Source organism: Coenobita brevimanus, chromosome 58 (genome assembly GCF_032717465.1).
Source record: "Coenobita brevimanus isolate Jiangsu-jjx chromosome 58, ASM3271746v2, whole genome shotgun sequence".
Classification (NCBI taxonomy): domain Eukaryota; kingdom Metazoa; phylum Arthropoda; class Malacostraca; order Decapoda; family Coenobitidae; genus Coenobita; species Coenobita brevimanus.
Window position 1 is genome coordinate 13,370,409 of NC_137011.1, and position 20,300 is coordinate 13,390,708.

Below are 20,300 nucleotides of genomic sequence, written 5' to 3' on the forward strand. Positions count from 1 at the left end.
GGCCAGCATGCTCTCCAGTATCAGCACCAAACTACGTGCACAGTACGCACTAAACTTCCTTTTCAAAATTAGATATGAAAAATGGTGACCAATAACCAAGTCTCGGAGTTCCCGGGGGGAGGGGGGGACCATAAATGCCCCCACCATCCTCGCCTCTCCCGGTGACGACTCAACGAGTTTCCCTGAACCACTGTCTGACTCACTTCTTCATTTCTGCAACATTCACTGCATTTCCTCTAACTTTCACTCTGTTGAGCACCACCTCTCCTCCTCTAAACCTCACCTTCTTTTACTAACTGACACTCAGTTGTCTGAGGCAACTGACAGGAAACCCTTATCTGTATCCTCCTCCTGTCTCCATACTCATTTCAAAACCAAAGGTGGCTGTTGTGTATAGGCCTATGTATGCAATGATTTATCTTGCTCTCGTGTGCCTGAACTTGATTCTTCTGAATTCTCTACTCTCTGGCTTCGGCTTTCCTATCATTCTCAGACTAAATATATCTGCACTGTTTATTTATTGCCTAATTCTACTGACTATGAAAAATTCTTCGACTATATTACTTCAGTCATGGAACACATTCTGTCCATTTCTCCTTTCTCTGAAATCTCCATTCTAGGAGATTTCAATGTTCACCACCACCTTTGGCTCTCCTCTCCTTTCACTGATGCACCTGGTGAACAAGCCTACAGTACATCTTTTCTATCCTTAATGACCTACAACAGGTTGTACAACACCCTACCAGTATCCCTCACCGCCATGGAGAGAGCTCCAACGTAATTGACCTCTTCCTTACAACTAATCCTTCTGGTTAAACTTTTAATCTGTCCTCTCTGTTGGGCTCCTCCAATCACAACCTTATTACCTTAATCTGTCCTATCACTCTGGTATGGCCTGTGGACCCTCCAAAGAAAAGTCGATTGTGGCACTTTGGAGCTGCTGATTGGGAGGCCCTCAGGCAGTACTTCTTTGATTTTCCCTGGAATGATTATTGCGTCCATGGCAGGAAGCCATCTGAGTGTGCCTTGCTCATTATGGAAGTTATTCTCTCGGGCATGGAAGCACACATTCCCTTCTCATATCCTTTTACTAATGCAAGGAAGCCTTGGTTTAATCACGCTTGTTCTAATGCTGTCAGCAACAAGGAGAGGCCCTATAAAAGGTACCAGAGCCAGCCCACCCCTGAATCACATCATTTTTATGTTTCTGCCTGGAATCGTGCTAAGTCTGTTCTTCACACTGCTAAAAATAATTTCATCCATACTAAATGCTCTCAACTCTCCAACTCGAATTCTTCCTGCTTCTTCTGTAATCTTGCCAAAAACCTTTCTAACAACTGTACCTCATCATCTTTCCCTCCTCTTTTCTACTCTGATGGCTCTGTAGCTATTTCTTCTACTGATAAAGCAGATCTCTTTGCTCAGATTTTCTCCTCTAGTTCCACCTTAGATGATTCCGGTGCTGTTCCTTCGTCACTTCTCCACCCTGATTTCCTAATGGCTGACATTGAAATTTCTTCAGCTGATGTATTTTCTGCCATCACTGGCCTCAGTACTAACAAGGCATTTGGGCCTGATGGAGTCCCTTCTGTTTCCCTCAAGAACAGTGCTTCTGTGGTTACACCCTGCCTAGGTAAAGTTTTTCTCCTTTGTCTGTCAACTTGTACCTTTCCTTCTTGCTGGAAGTTTGCTCTCATTCAGCCAGTCCCAAAGAAGGGTGACCATTCCCAACTCTCTAACTATCGTCCAATTGCTTTAACATCCTGTGTCTCAAAAGTTTTCGGGTCAATCCTTTACAGAAAAATTTTAAAGCGTCTTTCCTATCACAACCCTCTTTCTGATCGTCAGTATGGGCTCCGTCAGGGACACTCCACTAGCGATCTTCTCACCTACCTTTCAGACACCTGGTCATTCTCCTTTCGGAACTTTGGTGAAAGCTTTGCCATTGCAACTGACATCTCAAAGGCTTTAAATAGAGTCTGGCATAAATCTTTAATTTTCAAACTGCCCTCTTACAGTTTTTATCCATCTATCTGTGCCTTCATCTCTAGCTTCGTTTCTGGTCGTTCTATAGCTGCTGTTGTAGACGGCCATCGTTCTTCTCCTAGATCTATCAACAGTGGTGTTCCTCAGGGCTCTGTCCTATCACCAACTCTCTTCCATTTATTCATCAATGACCTTCTAAGCTGTACATCTAACCCTATCCACTCCTATGCTGATGATTTCACCCTTCACCTTCCCATTCAGTTCCTGCAATGTCCATCTGAGCAGTTACTTCAACAAACATGGGTGGAGGTTATGGCACACCTAATGTCTGACTCGGCTCATATCTCTGACTGGGGTAAAAATAATCTTGTTGTTTTTAATGCATCAAAGACTCAGTTCTTACACCTATCAACCCGACAAAATCTCCCACAGGAGTACCCACTAATGTTTAGTAATATTCAGCTTAATCCTGCATCATCCCTGAATATGCCTGGGCTTTCATTCACTCGGGACTTATCTTGGAAGGATCATATTACATCTCTTGTAAAATATGCTTCCAAGAGATTAGATGTGCTAAGTCGACTCCGTACCTTCTTTGTCCTTGCACAGTTGTTGACTTCATTCACGGTTTTTATTTGCCCGTGTGTAGAGTACAACTCTCATGTGTGGGAGGCTCCCCACATACAGCTCTTCTCAATAGGGTTGAGTCAAAGGCTTTTTGTCTTATTAACTCTCCTCCTCTTACTTGCTCCCTTCAATATCTGGCTCTTTATCTTATTTCTATCGTTGCTTCATTGGTCACTGCTCCTCTGTACTGTCTGCCTGCATCCCTCCACCTCTACGACGGGTGTATAGCATCCGTCTAGCAACAGACTCTCATCCCATTTCTGTCAAATTCTCTAATGCAAGAGTTAACCGTTACTCTCAGTCCTTCATTTATGCTACAGATCAACTCTGGAACTGTCTCCCTCTGTATTTCCTACATCGTATAATCTCCAGTCTTTCAAACTCAATGTGTCTAGGCATCTCGAAATGATTTGATCTTGAATTTGGCACTCTTTTGTATTGTTTTTGTTTTTTATTCTTGGAAGGAACAGTTTACGGGCTCCTGGCCTTTAGTTCCTTCTTCCTTGCACACACACACACACACACACACACACACACACACACACACACACATATATATATATATATATATATATATATATATATATATATATATATATATATATATACACACACACACAAATGCGGGCCCAAAATTTCCCAGAATTATGAAAAAAAATTATTACACAGCTTACAGCAAATCCAGTTTAATTCCCTTAAAATACTCCCACTGAGATGCTATACCCCTTGTCCCAGGGCTTTTCCCATTTCTGAAAATGCTTCCATTAGTCGTCTCCTGTCACCTTGTTTAGTGAATCCTGCATTTTTTCGTGGTTCTCTTCTATGTTGTTAAATCTTCTGCCTTACAGTTCTAACTTAATCATGAGGAACAAGATAAAAATGAAGTAAGATCTGGTGAGTTGAAGGGGTGCAGATCATTAACGACGTTGTTTCTGGCCAAAAATTGCTGAACTGACAACGCAGTGTGTGATGGGGCATTGTTGTGATGCAAGAACCATTTCTAGGTGCACCACTTGTCTGGGATTTTGCGTCTGATGCTTTCCCACAGAGGCCACAGCATTGTAATGTAAAACTGCTGGTTCACAATCTGTCCATGATGAACAAATTCTTTATGGAGAACTCCCTCACTGTCAAGAAACATTGTCTTCATGTTTGACTTGACTTGATGCACTGTTTGACGGTCTTGGAGATGTTGACATCTTCCACTCATTGGGCTGCTGCTTGTTTTTAGGGTCATATCCACAAACCCAGGTCTCATCGCCTGTAATGACATTTGAAAGATATTCTGGGTCATTTCTTAACTGTTCTTTCAAGTCCTGACACACATTCACACAATTTGCTTTTAGATCTTCTGTTAGCAGATGGGTGACGAAGTTTGCCGAAACTAAGTGCAAGCCAAGACCTTGTCTCAAAATCTATTGAACTGAACTCCAAGAAATGCCTGTGGCAACCACTAGTTCATCAGTAGTGCGATGACGATCTTCCAAGATCACCTGTCATTTTTTCTTAATGTTTTTAATTGTTCGAGACATTCAAGGGTGGCCATAATTTGGGGAGTCATGGACTGATATGTCGCCTTTCTTAAAATGTGTGTACCATTCGTAGTCATGTTTTTTTATAGCCCGCTCCATGAAAGCTTACTCAAGCACTGTCATTGCCTCAGTCGCAGTTTTCCCAAGCAAACAACAAAATTTAATGCACACTCCTTGCTCATTCAGTTCTGCCATAGTGGTCTGAAAATGAAATTGCAGATATCACGTGTACGAACAAAGGAACAAAGAAATGCCAGAAATATGAATTTCACCCTCTCAGAGCGATGCCATGTACCAGAATGATTCACCAGACGGCACGCAAGTGGTGCCTACTGATGCAATGAGGGAACTATTCATTTTTCCTGTGCTATTGATTTATTCTGGCAAAATTTGGGTCCCCCCCCTCGAGTATATATATATATATATATATATATATATATATATATATATATATATATATATATATATATATATATATATATATATATATGAGCCTCTGTGGTACAGTAGTACAGTGTGCGTTTCGCACGCTGGTGAGCGCGGGTTCGCCTCCCACCAAAGTTGTAAAAACTTTAGGAAGCGTTCACTAAGCCGTTTTTTTTTTTTTTTTTTTTTTTTTATAAAAGAACGGAGGAAGGAAAAACAAATGGGGAAAAAAAAAATCCATACACCAGATTACTGGTGTCCTCTATTCATAAAATATCTGTAACAGTTAGACTTGAACAGTTGTGGGTTGAAATTTGGAGGAAAACAACTCTGGGGAAGTGAGTTCCAGAGAGATGCAGTTCGGTGAATGAAAGAATTCTGATAGGGAGAAGTTCTGCAGTATGGTTGAGTGACATTCCAGTCATGAGCGCTACCAGATGCCCGTGTAGCACGAGGGAAGGCATGGAGAGGTGGCACCATGGACGCAACTTCGTCTGAGCATTTGCCAAAAAAAAATCTAAAATAATGCAAGGGAGGCAACATTCCTTCTTACTTGCAGGGGAGGTAGTTTATATGTAATGGCAGGGTTGTTAATGATTCTAACTGCTTTATTCTGAATTATGTCTAGTTGTCTTAATGCAACCTCTCCACAACCATTCCACAAGGGTGAGCAATATTCAAGCTGAGAGCGCACATGACTCTTATAAATTATAGCTAACTGCTCATCGGCGAAGAAGTTACGGACTCTGTACAATAATCCAAGTTTCTTTGAGGCGGTTTTAGCAAGTGATCTGACATGAGAGGTCCAGCTGAGGGCACTGTTAAGTGAGACACCAAGAATTTCAATACTTTTGGAGATGGGAATATTAGTAGCACTTAAGGTAATGTACGAATCTGGCAATATCTGTCTATTAGTAAACTGTATATATTTAGTTTTACTAGCATTAAAAGAGACAAGGTTGTTTTGTTCCCATTCACTGATTGTAGCTAGATCTTGATTTATGGAGATGGCTGTACTGAGTTGAGAGGTAGAGATATTAGACTTTGTAAATGGATGTCTGAGTGTGAATGAACTATGTAGTGTTGAGTCATCTGCATATGAGTGAACGGGATTGTGAGTGACAGATAAGAGATCATTAATATGAACCAGAAATAGGGTTGGCGCCAGAACTGATCCCTGCGGCACGCCGGCGTTAATTGAGTGGAAATTCGAATATACATTATCTACTTTTACTCTTATTTTCCTGTCACTAAGATAAGAAGAAATCAAAGGAACAAAAGACGTTAGTCCATAGCAAGGGAGTTTGGACAGCAGGGAACGGTGCCATACTCTGTTGAAAGCTTTAGAGATATCAAGAGCTACTGCATGAGTTTCTCCAAATAGATCAATTGATTGATGGATGGTATGAGTTAAGAGATTGAGTATGTCAATGGTGGATCTTTCATGGCGAAAACCGTATTGTCTATCACTAATTAAGTTGTTGGATTCAAGATGTTTAACAATATGCTTATTAATTAAAGTTTCAAATACCTTACCAAGAGAAGATGTGACAGCTATTGGTCTGTAATTGGAGGGGTCAGACGAACTTCCTTTCTTCGGAACTGGGTGGATATTGGCTTCTTTCCATGAATTTGGGAATAAAGAAGTACGTATGCATAGTCTGAATAATTTGGCTAGGACAGAGGCAAGTTCAGGGGAACACTTTTTCAAAACAATTGGTGGAATTCCATCTGGGCCTGGAGCTTTGTTGGTAAGTAAATTGTCTAGGATGGATTTTACGAATCGTGTCTGTATTTTAAGTGGGGCAATTTCGGGAGAATCAAGTTCCAGTACTGAGACATTCTGGCTGGTATCATCTATGGTAGAGTTTCTTGCAAAGGTACTAGCAAAGATATCTGCTTTCCCACGTGGGTCATTTGTAATATTGCCATCTGAAGATTTTAGTGGGGGAATGGATGATGACTTGTTAAAGTTATTATTGAAAGAATTAAGAGTTGACCAGAATATTCTATTGTCATAAGGGTTGTTAAGTAGTTTTGATGCTTGCTTTTGAAGAAAGTTTGATTTAGATAGATTTAATACAGCTTTTGCATGATTTCTAGCAATTTTAAATTGGGAGAGTGATTCAGATGTTTTTGATTTTAAGTAAGAGTTATAAGCTAATGACTTTTGGGCTGTTGCTCTGGCACAATTGCCATCAAACCATTTTGGAGAGTTTGATCTTTTAGTGAATTGTTGACTTGGTATGAATAAATCCATACCAGCTAGTATTAAGTCGCAAATGTGGGACTGGGTAGAATTGGGATCACTAGAGAAGAAAGACTGTCATGGAACATCAGCAAGATAATTTCTAAATCCATCCCAGTCTGCCCTGTCAAAGTGCCATCGGGTCACCCTGACAGGTTCGGAATGGGGAGGTGTAAGAGGGTTAACTAATAAGGCTTTGATGAGATTGTGGTCAGAGGATCCAAGTGGTGACAGTACCTCTATCCTGTATTGATCTGGATTATTTGTCAAGAATAAATCCAAGAGATGGGCATTATGGTCAGGATTATCAGGTATTCTGGTTGGTTGCTTTACCAACTGGGTGAGATTAAACGATTCCGCAAACAGCTCGCATTCTAGACCAGCATCGTCAGTCCGGGCAGAATGCAATAACCATTCAACATTGTGTATGTTAAAATCGCCCAAAATGGCAATTTCATTGCCAAGGGCAAGGTCAAGGTTACTCAACTGAGTGGATATGGAATCAAATACACTGGGTTCCGAAGAAGCATTGGGGGAACGATAAACTACAAAGATATATTTGGTAATGTTTTGGCAATTTAATTTATATAATGAGTAATCAAAACTGGATGAAGTGAAGTTTAAAATAGTATCAACTGCATATTGGGATTTGATATAACAACAGGTGCCGCCCTTGTTTCGAAAGTTTGTAAGGAGATGGTAACCAGGAAAACAAAATGGAGATATATCGGTAGAGGGTGAGATTTGTGGTTCTGTGAGGAAAAGGGCCAAAGGGGATATGGACTGAAGGAAAAAATGAACTGAGTTTAAATTTGTGGTAAGGCCGTGGATGTTGGTAAAGAATAAGGCAGCACTGTCACCTCTTCGCCAACGAGCATTCCCGGAAATAGCAACAGTCGCTGCCGGCACAGTCACTTGATAGCGACCGGGAGGACCCTGTGCCTCCAGCCCTACCCTGCCGGTGGTGGCAATCCGAGGTACCACCTCATTTGATTGTAAGATTGCAGCAGCCATTACTAAAGATGTGAATAGAAGGTGTGATATGTTATGCTACTTTGGCGGACACAAGGGGTGCTGTGGTTGAACCAGTGTCGCATACTAGTATGCTTGCACCCAATCGGCTTAAGGCAGGCCGTTTACATTTGGTTCACAGACTACGCACACATTCAAAGCCACTACAACACTACATTCACACTCACAAGCTCTTCTCACCCTACATACTGTACAGTCTCTACCAGACAGCCTAAGCCACTGGGTAGAGATACATTGGTTGTATCGTCCCTGCTTCGCTAGGGATAGGCCGGTCCTGCAGTGGACCTCAACAGGTGATGATGATGATGATGATTATATATATATATGTATATATATATATATATATATATATATATATATATATATATATATATATATATATATATATATAAGAGTTACTAAGGATTTTATTTGTTAATGGTCATGTGTGCATCAGAACGTTCCATATATATACTGTATATATATATATATATATATATATATATATATATATATATATATATATATATATATATATATATATATATATATCAAAATCTTACGTAACTTAAATGGCAAAACTTGTCACTTTATTTCTGACAGGGGCTCCTTTCTCCACTGAGTGTGATGCAAGGTAGATATTGCCTGAAAGAGGCTTTTAAATCGATATATACAGTATGTATTGGGACTCCATATTGTAGTTACAAATCATAATAGATAGATAGATAAATAGATAGATAGACAGCTCTATGCGAGCCTGGGAATGGGAAATGATCTTGCAAATTACACTGAGGAAAGCTGACGACAGATTACGAAGTGGCCAGTAAGGAGATGATGCAGTTAGTTGTCAGCAATCCACCGGTGAACAAAGCCTTAGTGACCATACACACACATACACACATACTCACACACAGGCTTCTAGAACTTTCCACTCACAAGGAACACACGTGATACGTCTCCTGTTTCACCAGAATTTAGGAAAGAGAGGGCAGAAAGAAGCTAGCCATACAACAGACAGGTCGCAGAGAGAAGGGCTTAGCAACTTGAGAGAGAGACAGAGAGAGCGAGACAGAGAGATAGCTAGCGGGACTCTACTTTATATTCCGCTCTGTGTGAGAGACTTTGTTAATATTTCCAAGACAAATAAAAATAGTCCCATACTATTCTTTACCTCTCCTGTCACTACATGACAAATGGGAAAGAAGATTATCTACTTACAAAGCTACTCAAATATAACAACCGCTCGCCCACAAGTCTAATATATATAAAACTCCACTACAAGTAACTACAAAGTCTTTTATGACATTTTTTTTTGTTCACCGGTGGATTGCTGACAACTAACTGCATCATCTCCTTACTGGCCACTTCGTAATCTGTCGTCAGCTTTCCTCAGTGTAATTTGCAAGATCATTTCCCATTCCCAGGCTCGCATAGAGCTGTCTATCTATCTATTTATCTATCTATCTATTATGATTTGTAACTACAATATGGAGTCCCAATACAAGTACACCAAATTTAGCAGAAGAGTAGTGGGTGACCAGAAGCAAAATCGGTCAGAATTAAAGGTCACAAGGTAAGGTCAAAGCTTTCAGCATTTTAAAGGTTTCTATTCAGTTTGAAATAAACGTGGAAGAGATTAGCCAAAGATTTAACTCTTCTGTTTTGAAAACAGTAGGCCAAAGATTAAGGTCACACGACATGGTCAACTTAAAAACTTTTGATCAAATATGGGCTAAACTTTGTGGAGAAGTTAATGATCATAGAAGGACGAAATATCTCAAGTTTGGGAACAATCAACCAAAAGTCAAGGTCACAGAGCTAGGCCAAAAGTTCGGTTAGAGACCACTATAAAGGCGTGTGTTTTGATCTGTCTCAGTGCTCTTTCTGTGTTTACATCCAAATTTTATTCAGCTCAAGACTTTTTGAATGGGATCAAGTTAGAGACTTTATTAATTCTTTCCTACTACGACAATTTTCTTAAGTTCAACAACTTACAAAAATCTTCAGAACTTTCTTACACAGAACCTCTGATAAAAGAAAAAAAAAGTAAAGGAAGCATAAAAATTATGCTTTATAAAATAAAAGAAGATAGGAATGGCTGTGTGGTAAAAAGCACTAGAGCAAGATTGCGGTAGTAAAAGAAATTGTAACCCCCACCCCAACACCCTTTTTTTTTAATGCTGTAGCATAAAAGTACCCAAAAGTGCCATGATAATGATATAACTGTTAATCAACCATGTACTGCAGAGATAATGTGCCATAAGATATATATATATATATATGGGTATGACCACATGTCCTTTTACTACTTATTTCGATGGTTTTGGACGCACTGCCATCCCTACATCTTCATATTTTAAATATATATATATATATATATATATATATATATATATATATATATATATATATATATATATATATATATATATATATGTGTGTGTGTGTGTGTGTGTGTGTGTGTATTTATCTGTCCATCAATCAGTCTACCTATGCATCCATTCACCAATCAGTCATTTTATCTATTTATCTATCTATCTTTATATCTCTGTCTGTCTACCTATCTATCCGTCTGTTTATCAGTCTGTTTGTCTGCCTGTACGTCTGCCTTTCTATCTTTCATCCAATTCATTATTACCCGGAAAAAGAGTAGGGGTCCGTGGGTAGACTATTTGTCCTAATACAATAAGCTACTTTTCACTTAGTCATAGCCTTAAATTGCCATCTCTCCTCGTTGAATGCTGAGTTGTAACATTTAAAGCATGATGCTAGTCGCAAAGAAGTGGCATGGCAAGGGTGTAGAGCCCTAAAATTATTCTTTTTCCCTACCACTGAACTACGTGAATGGGACGTGAATCTGCTCATTTCTGCCTCACAACTAAAATCTTAATGAATTTCTTGCAACCGCGATTAATTATTCAAGATGTGGGTTTGGCCCATTTCCATCAGGTGTAAACAAGCTTCCTATAATAACCAACAAGCCTCGTTCCTACCTCATAGCTAAGTCTTACTGGGTTTCAACCAAGACTTGTGGGAGTGTCCTAGTTCCATCAGTTGAAAACAAATTGACAATAATCAGGACCTCATAACTAACGACAGGATACTAATACAAAAATTGTAACACCAATTTGTACGGTAGGCATGCTTCACAAGTGTCTGAATGCTTCATCACAACTGTGGCATGGAGTGAGATTGGTAAATGTGACGGGGCAAGATCAGTGGTTTTATACTATATCATTATACTATTTGAATTTTAGAACAACTGTTTCAAGCCTTTTTTTGGCCTCACACTATTCTCAATAATTTTGGGAGATGGCACAGATATGTCATTCCACACTGTGAATTCCACAGATGTTTAAGCATATCAGTTAGAATGCAACTCACAGTCTTGACAGATTTGTTTAAGCTTATGACCATGAGACACTGAATTTCAGTCAAAAGCATTTTATTCATCAGGTTGTGGAAGTGGTCCAGTTCTATCAAGTGAAATGGAAATGACTGTAGTAACAAAGGAGAATTATTCCTACCTCATAACCGAGTCTTATTGCATTTAAGTCGACCATGACTTAGTATTTATGTTGAGGGAGTGGCCAGGGTCCGTCAAGTGAGAACAATCCGACTATAGTGCTATGTTTTTGTGTTAATGTGTTATTACAGTTCACCATGCAAGATAGAGAGATGGTAATTTTAGGCTAAGTTAAAGTGAACAGAGTATAGTAACCAAGAAGACCGAGTCCTACCTCATAGCTCTTAATGAATATCACACAGTACAACAGCAACTTCGTATTCAAGTTAGGGCAGTGGCCCTATGCTGCCATATAAAAACAAACCGACTATAGTACTGCGTTCCAATGTTAATCTCATTTAACAACTCAGCATTCAGTATAGAGAGATGTCAACTTTCGGCTGAGTGAAGAGATAATAGTAACCAAAAAGACTAACACCATATAAGTCTCACTGACTTTCAAGCAACTTAGTAAAGTTTGGGGAGTGGCATAGTTCTATTAGTTGAATGCAAATGGCCCATCGTAACTTTCCCAGGTTCCTGTTATCCTTCTGTTTTCTCTGCAGGTTCCTATTCTTCGTGCGGCTGCCTCTCTTACCGGAGATCGCTGCCCATGCAAATGATTCAGGATTAGTGGACTCACTGTTGTTGCCCTTCATGAAGGGAGGAACTGTCACAGAAGAGGAAATCGAGGCTTACAAGTTTACCTTCTCTAGGAGAGGTGAGAAAGATATTTGATGGTCTAGTGGGTTAGAGCCGTCAAGCCTGATTTGACCCATAAGGGTTTTAATCTGAGAGGGGGTTGGGATTTAGTGCTCAGATAATGACTGTCAGGAGAGAACAAGGACGGTCACCCTTGTCTTAAATGTTGGGACTGAGTGACCCAGCCACAGGCCTCTGCACTCCTGATGGACCAATGTAGCAATGAATAATACGTAAATAGATAGACAGATAGATATATCGATAGGTAGGCAGTTGGCATGTTGCTTTTGGCCACTATAAGGAGAGGAGATACCGAAAGGGAGGAGGTCGATGCAAACAAATCTATTTTTTCTAGGAGGGGTGAGAAGGAGGTGAGACTCATGAAAGAAGCGGGAGAGAGACGGAAGGAGAAAAAGAGGTGGGGGGAAAATGAGAAAGAGAAGGAGACGGGAGTGAAGCAGAAATAGAGGGAGACAAAATAAGTCAGACTGAGGGGAAGAGATGAGAGGAAAGGAAAAGGAGAGGGAAAAGGAAAGCAAAGAGAAACATAGATAGATAGATACAGAGAGAGAGAGAGAGAGAGAGAGAGAGGATGGAAACAGAGAGTAAAGGAAAGAGATAGAAGGGATAAGAAGAAATGCGAAAGAGAGGTGAGAGAGAGAAATGAAGAGAAGCAAAACAGAATGATAGTTGTTCTCGATAGGAAGAGGAAAAAAGGTTGAAACATGCTGACATGCTGAAACCGGACTAAAATCTAGGTAAAGTTAAGGTGAACAAACTAGTCTTCCTTGTTTCAACAGATGACTGGAGGGGTCCCCTACACCACCTACGACAGTTTGACCTGCGATGGGTAGGTGACAGGGAGGGAACCCCTGATGTTATCACTAAACCAACGCTTCTTATCATGGGGGAGGCTGACCTACTCCTACCCATAGATACTGCTTATCGCTCTGCTGGTGAGTAGACCAGTGGTTTACACTAGTCTGTCTGTCTGTCTGTCTGTCTGTCTGTCTGTCTGTCTGTCTCTCTCTCTCTCTCTCTCTCTCTCTCTCTCTCATTAAATTTCTTCAGAAAGGTGACACACACACACACACACACACACACACACACACACACACACACACACACACACACACACACACACACACACAGTGCTAGCACCTCAAGAAACATGTAAAGTGAATGGAAGAAGCGCTGGCCACTACTTCACCACCTTGCCGTCACGAACGTCACCTTCCTTTAAAGAGTTGTAGGTGATAGTGATGATGATGACAAGAGTAATATTGGCAATTATAAGAAATGATGATGATGATAAAAATACCAATGAATAATTACAACAACAACAACAACAACAACCATCATCATCATCATCATCATCCGGACCTCCTTTCCCACCCTAGGACAGGGTGAGGAGTAGCAACGATCAGACAGCCCAAGTTTGCCCACTCAATGGGCCACGCTTCCATTCACTCATCATTCAAGTCCCCGGAATCCTGGCTATATCTGATACGCTAGAAACTTTCACCACATTCTGTAGCTTCACGTAAGTGTATCCGATAGAGTCTATCTGAACGCTGTCATGATAAAAATGGATGCCGAATTCCTGATCATGCACTTCTCACTACATTCATCCAGCCAGCTCGATCTCTTTTCAGTTCCCTAGCCTCACCGGCTTCCATAACTCTCTTCCTCACACACCCATCCACCATATCCCTCGACCTTCTCCTTGGCCTACCTCGCCTCCTCCCTCCTTCAAATTCGCTCAGATATACCTTCGCCACCACTCTATTGCTATCCATTCTCTCCACATGACCATACCATCTCAGTACACTCTCTTCGATTCTGGTGTCCACAGACTTCCACACCCCACATCTTTCACGAATCACATTATTTCGTATCCTATCCACTCTTTGCACTCCACATACATTCCTCAACAGTCCCATCTCCACTGGTCTCACTCTTGACTTCTCTCATTTTCATGCCACAGCATAGTCTCACATCCACATGTTAAAGTTGGTAGTAACACTCCATGTAAGCCTCGTGCAGCTGCAACACTCAAGCCTCTGTCTCTAACCAAGGCCTTCATAGCACGTTACCTTCCTTCCTTGTGTCACTCTACTTTCCACTTCGTTTTCAAATTTTCCTCTCTTTTCTATCACTGTACCTAGGTATTTGAACTCTCTCACCAATTCCAGTCTCTCTCCATTCACTGTAACATCACACTGGGAGTCACCTCTCTCGATTACCATCACTTTACTCTTTTCTACATTTACATTCAAGGCACGACGCTCACAGACATCAACAAAATTCTGCACTAGTATACCAAGCTCTTGTTTGGTGTTTGCAAGTAGAACCGGATCATCGTTATACAACAAATTTGAGGTATTCCATCCATCACCATTCATAATAATAGTAATAATATAAGTATTACTATTACTATTAATACCAATGTTAATATACGTATTAGAGTATTACTATAGTCTTTAACCTGGCGTAAAACTGCCATATATCCATCTTAATTAGTCAGCTGTAAGAAGATATTAACACTTGAATATGGCGTTATTCATGGAGAAGTGCTGCGGAAATTATTTAAAACTGTAGCATTGCCCTGTTCTCACACTGAACTATGTGAAAGAAACTGGAGAAAGACGAAACTCTGAGTATAGTATTAGGATTAGCATTAGTAGTAGTTGTAGGAGTAGTAGTACCAAGAGTGATAATAGTAGTAATTGTAATAGCAGTAGCAGTAATAGCTGCTGCTGCAATTATTGTCGTCCGACTTTAGACGGCGAAGCGATGATTTTTTTGCATGCCTCTGTGTGTGTGTGTGTGTGTGTGTGTGTGTGTGTGTGTGTGTGTGTGTGTACCCATTATATCTTATGAACGGCTTGAGCTATCAACATGAAACCTTCAGGGTATCAAGATATGACTAAAATCTTGGAAGAGTTCGAAAATGGGCATTCGTGGTCAAGGTCTAGGTCACCAAAATGGCTGCCAAAGGTCAGCTAGTTTTTATTGCCCTCCTTTAGCACCATTATATCTAATGAACGGCTCAAGCTATCAACATGAAACCTTCAGGGTATCAAGATACGGCCTAAATCTAGGACGTGGTCGACAGCATATTCTGGCGGGCGATTAGCATTCGGTTTCCGAATGCTTTTCCTTCATTATTATTATTTGTTAGCAAAGCTGGTATTGTTTCCAGTTAGTCTTTCAGCTTTTGTGTCTGTTAGGATGATAACTTTGCAACCACTCAAATATGTAGTAGGGGAAAAAATTCGATAACGAGTTCGAAAATGGTGACAATAGGTCAAGGTCTGTGTGTCTGTTACCACGATAACTTCGCAACCGCTCAAAATATCATCACAAAATTTTACAGGTGTGCAGTAGGGATGAAAATCTCGTACGAAATCGAAATCGGTGAAAGTTGGTCAAGATCAAGGTCATATTCCGAGCGGCGCTAGATATGTATCAGCTCGTGGATGGTGTGATTCCCCCCTTGGGGGGACCTCTAGTTATTATTATTATTATTATTATTATTATTATTTCACTCTCATCTTAAATGTCGGGACCAACTGCTTAGCCCGGGGCTCCTAAGCTCCTCATGGGGGAATGTAGGATTGGATGATGGATGGATGGATGGATTATTATTATTATATCTATCAATCCATCTATTGCCAGACGCCATAATCCCATACGGGGTGGCCACAAACAAATCTAATCAAAGTCGCCCTGTCCTCCGCCATTTCACTGCCCTGCTCCCAGCTCACACCCCCTCCCTCATATACCTCTCCACTCCATCCCTCCATCTCATCCTTGGACTCCCCCTCCCTCTCTCTCCCTCCATCTCACTCACATACACTCTCCTCGTCAGTCTCTCACTCTCCATCCTCTCCACATGGCCAAACCACCTCAGTGTGTTTCCCCTAACGCTTTCTATCACATCCACATCCACACCACAACGCTTCTTCACATCCTCATTTGTCAGTCTGTGTCTCCATGTGACTGCACAGGCTCCTCTCAAATAACTCATTTCCACTGCTTTCACTCTTGACTTGTCTCCCTCCAACAAGGTGGTAGGTGGGGGCATCCATCATCCACCCACTTGGTGTAGTAGTACTGTACTCTGTTTTTCAGGGTAGCTCTATATTGAGTGGCAAGCCAAATGATTTCCTGTAAACCAGGAAACCATTTACAGTGCTGGGTGGTAACCTTATAACCAACCAACACGTGTTCCCTACGTGACACGAAGTGGGTTGCCGGAGGGTTAGTGCCCCTCCCCGGAAAACAACCAACTAAAAATACGAGTATTATTATTATTATTATTATTATAAAAATCATCAGCATCATCTTGGTCCTCCTCCTTCTTCTCCTTATCATCATCATCATCATTACTATTATTTTCACTGTCATCATAATTACTCTGACCTCTATTCCAACCTAAGGTAATAATGAGTGAGGTAGGTCCAAAAATGTACGGAAAAAAGAGGACGATAAAAATAAGTTATTATTATTATTATCATTGTTATTATTATTATTATTATTATTATTATTATCATTATTATTATTATTATTATTATTATTATTATTATTTCACTTTCACCTTAAATATCAGGACCAACTTGCCTAGCCCCGGGCTCCTACGCTTCTCATGGGGCAATGTAGGATTGGATGATGGATGGATTATTATTATTATTATTATTATTATTATTATTATTTATTATTATTATTATTATTATTATTATTATTATTATTTAATATTATTATTAAGGGAGATGGTGAAGTGGGCCACAAGAAAGCTTGGGGCTGAGTGGTGACTGGCTGGAGTGGCTATGGTGGTCCGTGGGGCAAATCCTGCCCTTAAATCGTTTTTGTTTGGCCCTTTGACCGACTCAGAAGAATGAAAATAAATAAATATACAAGGATAAAACGGAGAGTTTCGAGTTTTTCTCTTTTTTATGTATTTAGCGGAAAATGTAAACGCAAATAATAATCTCGTATGAATTTCTAGTTTTTTGTGTGTGTGTGTATAAGTGTGTAGATAGAGGGAAAAGCAGCAGGTTAAATACTGTAAGGCACATTTGTTAATCTGAGTTTCATAATTCGGCCCTACTTCTGGAGTTGCTGAACAGCCCTGGGCAATGGCAATGTATGAAAGTGCTGCCATCCAGATGAAAGTGAACTGAGCCTTGCGTGATTAGCTTTCCGTGAATGTTGGTGTGCATCAGGGATTAGTTATAAGCCCTTTCTTCTTTATCATCTCTCACGTGATTTCAAATCTGTACTTCCATGAGTGGTGTTGCATGCTGATGACGATATGTAACACATGATTTTCCATTTCTAAAACCGAACTGTCTTTCTGTTACCATATTGTATTATTGCAGTTGGTTTACCTAAATTTTTCTCATTAGTTTTTCTAGTGCCTTTCATACAACACTTGTCAGAGATACTGGTCTATAGTTGAGTGGATTCTTTTTATTTCCGTTCTTGAATAGGGGAACAATGAGTGTGTGTGTGTGTGTGTGTGTGTGTGTGTGTGTGTGTGTGTGTGTGTGTGTGTGTGTGTGTGTGTTTGTCTGTCTGTCTGTCTGTTTGTTTATGCGTGCTTTCTTTCTCTCTCTCTCTCTCTCTCTCTCTCTCTCTCTCTCTCTCTCTGTATGCTTCAGTGTATGTGAGTGTGTGTGTGTGTGTGTGTGTGTGTGTGTGTGTTCTTACCTTACCTAATTGTTCTTACCTAATTGTATCTTTACAGGAATGAGTCAAGCTCGTACTGTCCCGTGTCTTAAACCATATTTATCGTACATATCCTTAAATTTGTGAATTGTTTTGGCATACACTACATCACTCGGTAGTGCATTCCATTGATCAGTTGCTCTGTTTGGGAAACTAAATTTCTTTACGTCTTTATCACCTCTCTTCTTATGCACTTTTTTGCAGTGTCCTCTTGCTGATGCTTCTCCATATGTGAAGTAATCATTTATGTCTATTTTCTCCTTTCCTGATATGCATTTATATAGCATTATCATGTCACCTCTTTTCCTTCTCTCCTGCAGTGTTGGTAGATTCAGTTTATTTAGTCTTTCTTCGTAGCTTAGGTCCCTTAAGCTTGGTATCCATCTTGTAGCAGCCCTTTGAACTTTTTCAATCTTGTCTATATGCTTTTTGAGATGAGGACTCCAGACTACTGATGCATATTCCAGGGTTGGTCTAATGAATGATGTTATTATCCTTCTTAGCATGTCTTCATTTATGTATGTGAATGCTATTCTCATATTTGCAAGCAGTGTATACATGTTCCGCACCTTCTCGCTGATGTGGTCAGCCGGAGATAGTCTGTTATTGATAATCACACCTAGGTCTTTCTCTCTTTCTGATGTGTATAGGGTTTTATTTCCTAACTTATAATCCCAATCAGGTCTTTTTCCACTTTTACCAAACTTGATTACATGACACTTGTCCACACTGAATTCCATTTGCCATGTACTACTCCATTCATGAAGTCTGTGTTAGTAATTCTCCTTTGTATTTTTGCATCATCTGCAAACATATTCAGATAGCTCTCATTTCCAGTGTTACTGTTTATATCATTTATATACACTAAAAACATGATTGGTGCCAGCACTGAACCCTGTGGTACTCCACTAGTCACTGCTTTCCATGATGAGTAGTTTCCTCTTAGTACTGTCCTCATTTCTCTTTTTATGAGAAAGTCTTGCATCCAACAAAACAGTTTGCCTCGAATTCCTCCTTGATGGTACAGCTTCCATAAAAGTATTTGGTGTGGTACTGTGTCAAAAGCTTTCTTGAAATCTAAATAGATACTGTCCACCCATCCTTCCCTTTCCTGTATTGTGTTTGTTACTCTGTCATAGTAGCTCAACAGATTAGTAACACATGATTTTCCTTTTCTGAAACCAAACTGTCTTTCTGTTAGCATACTGTGTTCTTCTAGATGATTTACCCAAGCTTATCTTATAAGTTTTTCTAATACCTTGCTTACAACACTGGTCAGTGATACTGGTCGGTAGTTGAGTGGATTTTGTCTATTTCCTTTCTTGAATAACGGGACAATATTTGCTTTCATCCAAATATCAGGTAGTTTACCTTGACTCAAGGATTTCTTGAAAATTAAAAATTATGGTTTACTTAACTCCTTTGCACATTCTCGTAATACCCAACATGAAATTTCATCAGGACCACATGCTTTTCCTCTGTCTAATCTACTTAACTCCTCCTGTATTACTTTTTCTGCTATTTGTATATCTGGTAGTATGTGTGGACATGCGTGTTCCACATAGTCCCTCTCAAAATTTTTTTCTTCTGTAAAAACTAATTGGAAATTCTTATTTAGTGCTTCACAAATATCTTTCTCTTGTGTATAAGTGATTCCCTCGTCCGTAATGGATTGTATTATATCTTTTACTTTAGTTTTGCTTCTGATATAGTTGTAAAACAGCTTTGGTTGATCACTACTTTTATTTATTATATCCTCCTCAAACTGTTTTTGGGCTTCCCTCCTTATTCTTGTATAGTCGTTTCTTGTCTGTTTGTAATTATTATACGCCCTTTCACTATTGTGTCTTCTGTATCTATTCCACAACAAATCTCTTCTTTCTTTTGATTTTTTACATTCTGTATTGAACCATTCCTGTATTTTCTTATCTCCTTCTTTGTGCTGTGGGATGTACGTCTGGACTCCTATTTCATAAAATTCACAAAATTTTTTATATACAGCATTTAAATCTTGTCCTCTAAGCTCACTTTCCCAATCAACTTCTAAGAAATACTTCTTTAGGTCTTGATAATTTCCCTTTTTATAGTTTAGGCACATTTTGTAACTATCATTGCTGTTTACTATGTCATATGCTATCCTGAAGTTATAATTTAGTACTGCATGATCGCTTTTGCCGAGTGGAGGGTGATATATTAAACTGTCAATATCATTTTCTTGCCTAGTAAATATTAGATCTAGCACTGAAGGTACATCAAATCCTCTTTTTCTGGTGGTTTCCCTCACATGTTGCGTTAAGAAAAACTCCTGCACGAGATCCGGGAGCTTTTGGTCCCAACAGCTTTCTTGGCTATTTATATCTAGAGTATTCCAATTTATATTTGTATTGAAGTCCCCAATTACTATAATTCTTTCCGATTTCTCTTCCATTTTATGTAGCAATGATCTTACACTGTGAATTGTACTCTCTGCCAGGTCCTCATATTCATCTCTTTCCCATGTGTTTGATCTGGGTGGCATGTACAAATTGGC

The 20,300-nt window shown here is 39.8% G+C and overlaps 1 protein-coding gene across 1 annotated transcript in view; it reads left to right on the forward strand.

The window, feature by feature from the left end:
• Positions 1-20,300, forward strand: part of LOC145402656 (epoxide hydrolase 4-like) — a 62,778-nt gene that overhangs the window by 22,990 nt on the left and 19,488 nt on the right. Inside the window, exons 5-6 of the mRNA XM_080274641.1 lie at positions 11,902-12,056; positions 12,838-12,993. Of these exons, the coding sequence (XP_080130767.1) occupies positions 11,902-12,056; positions 12,838-12,993 (311 nt within the window). The remainder of the gene's footprint in view (positions 1-11,901; positions 12,057-12,837; positions 12,994-20,300) is intronic.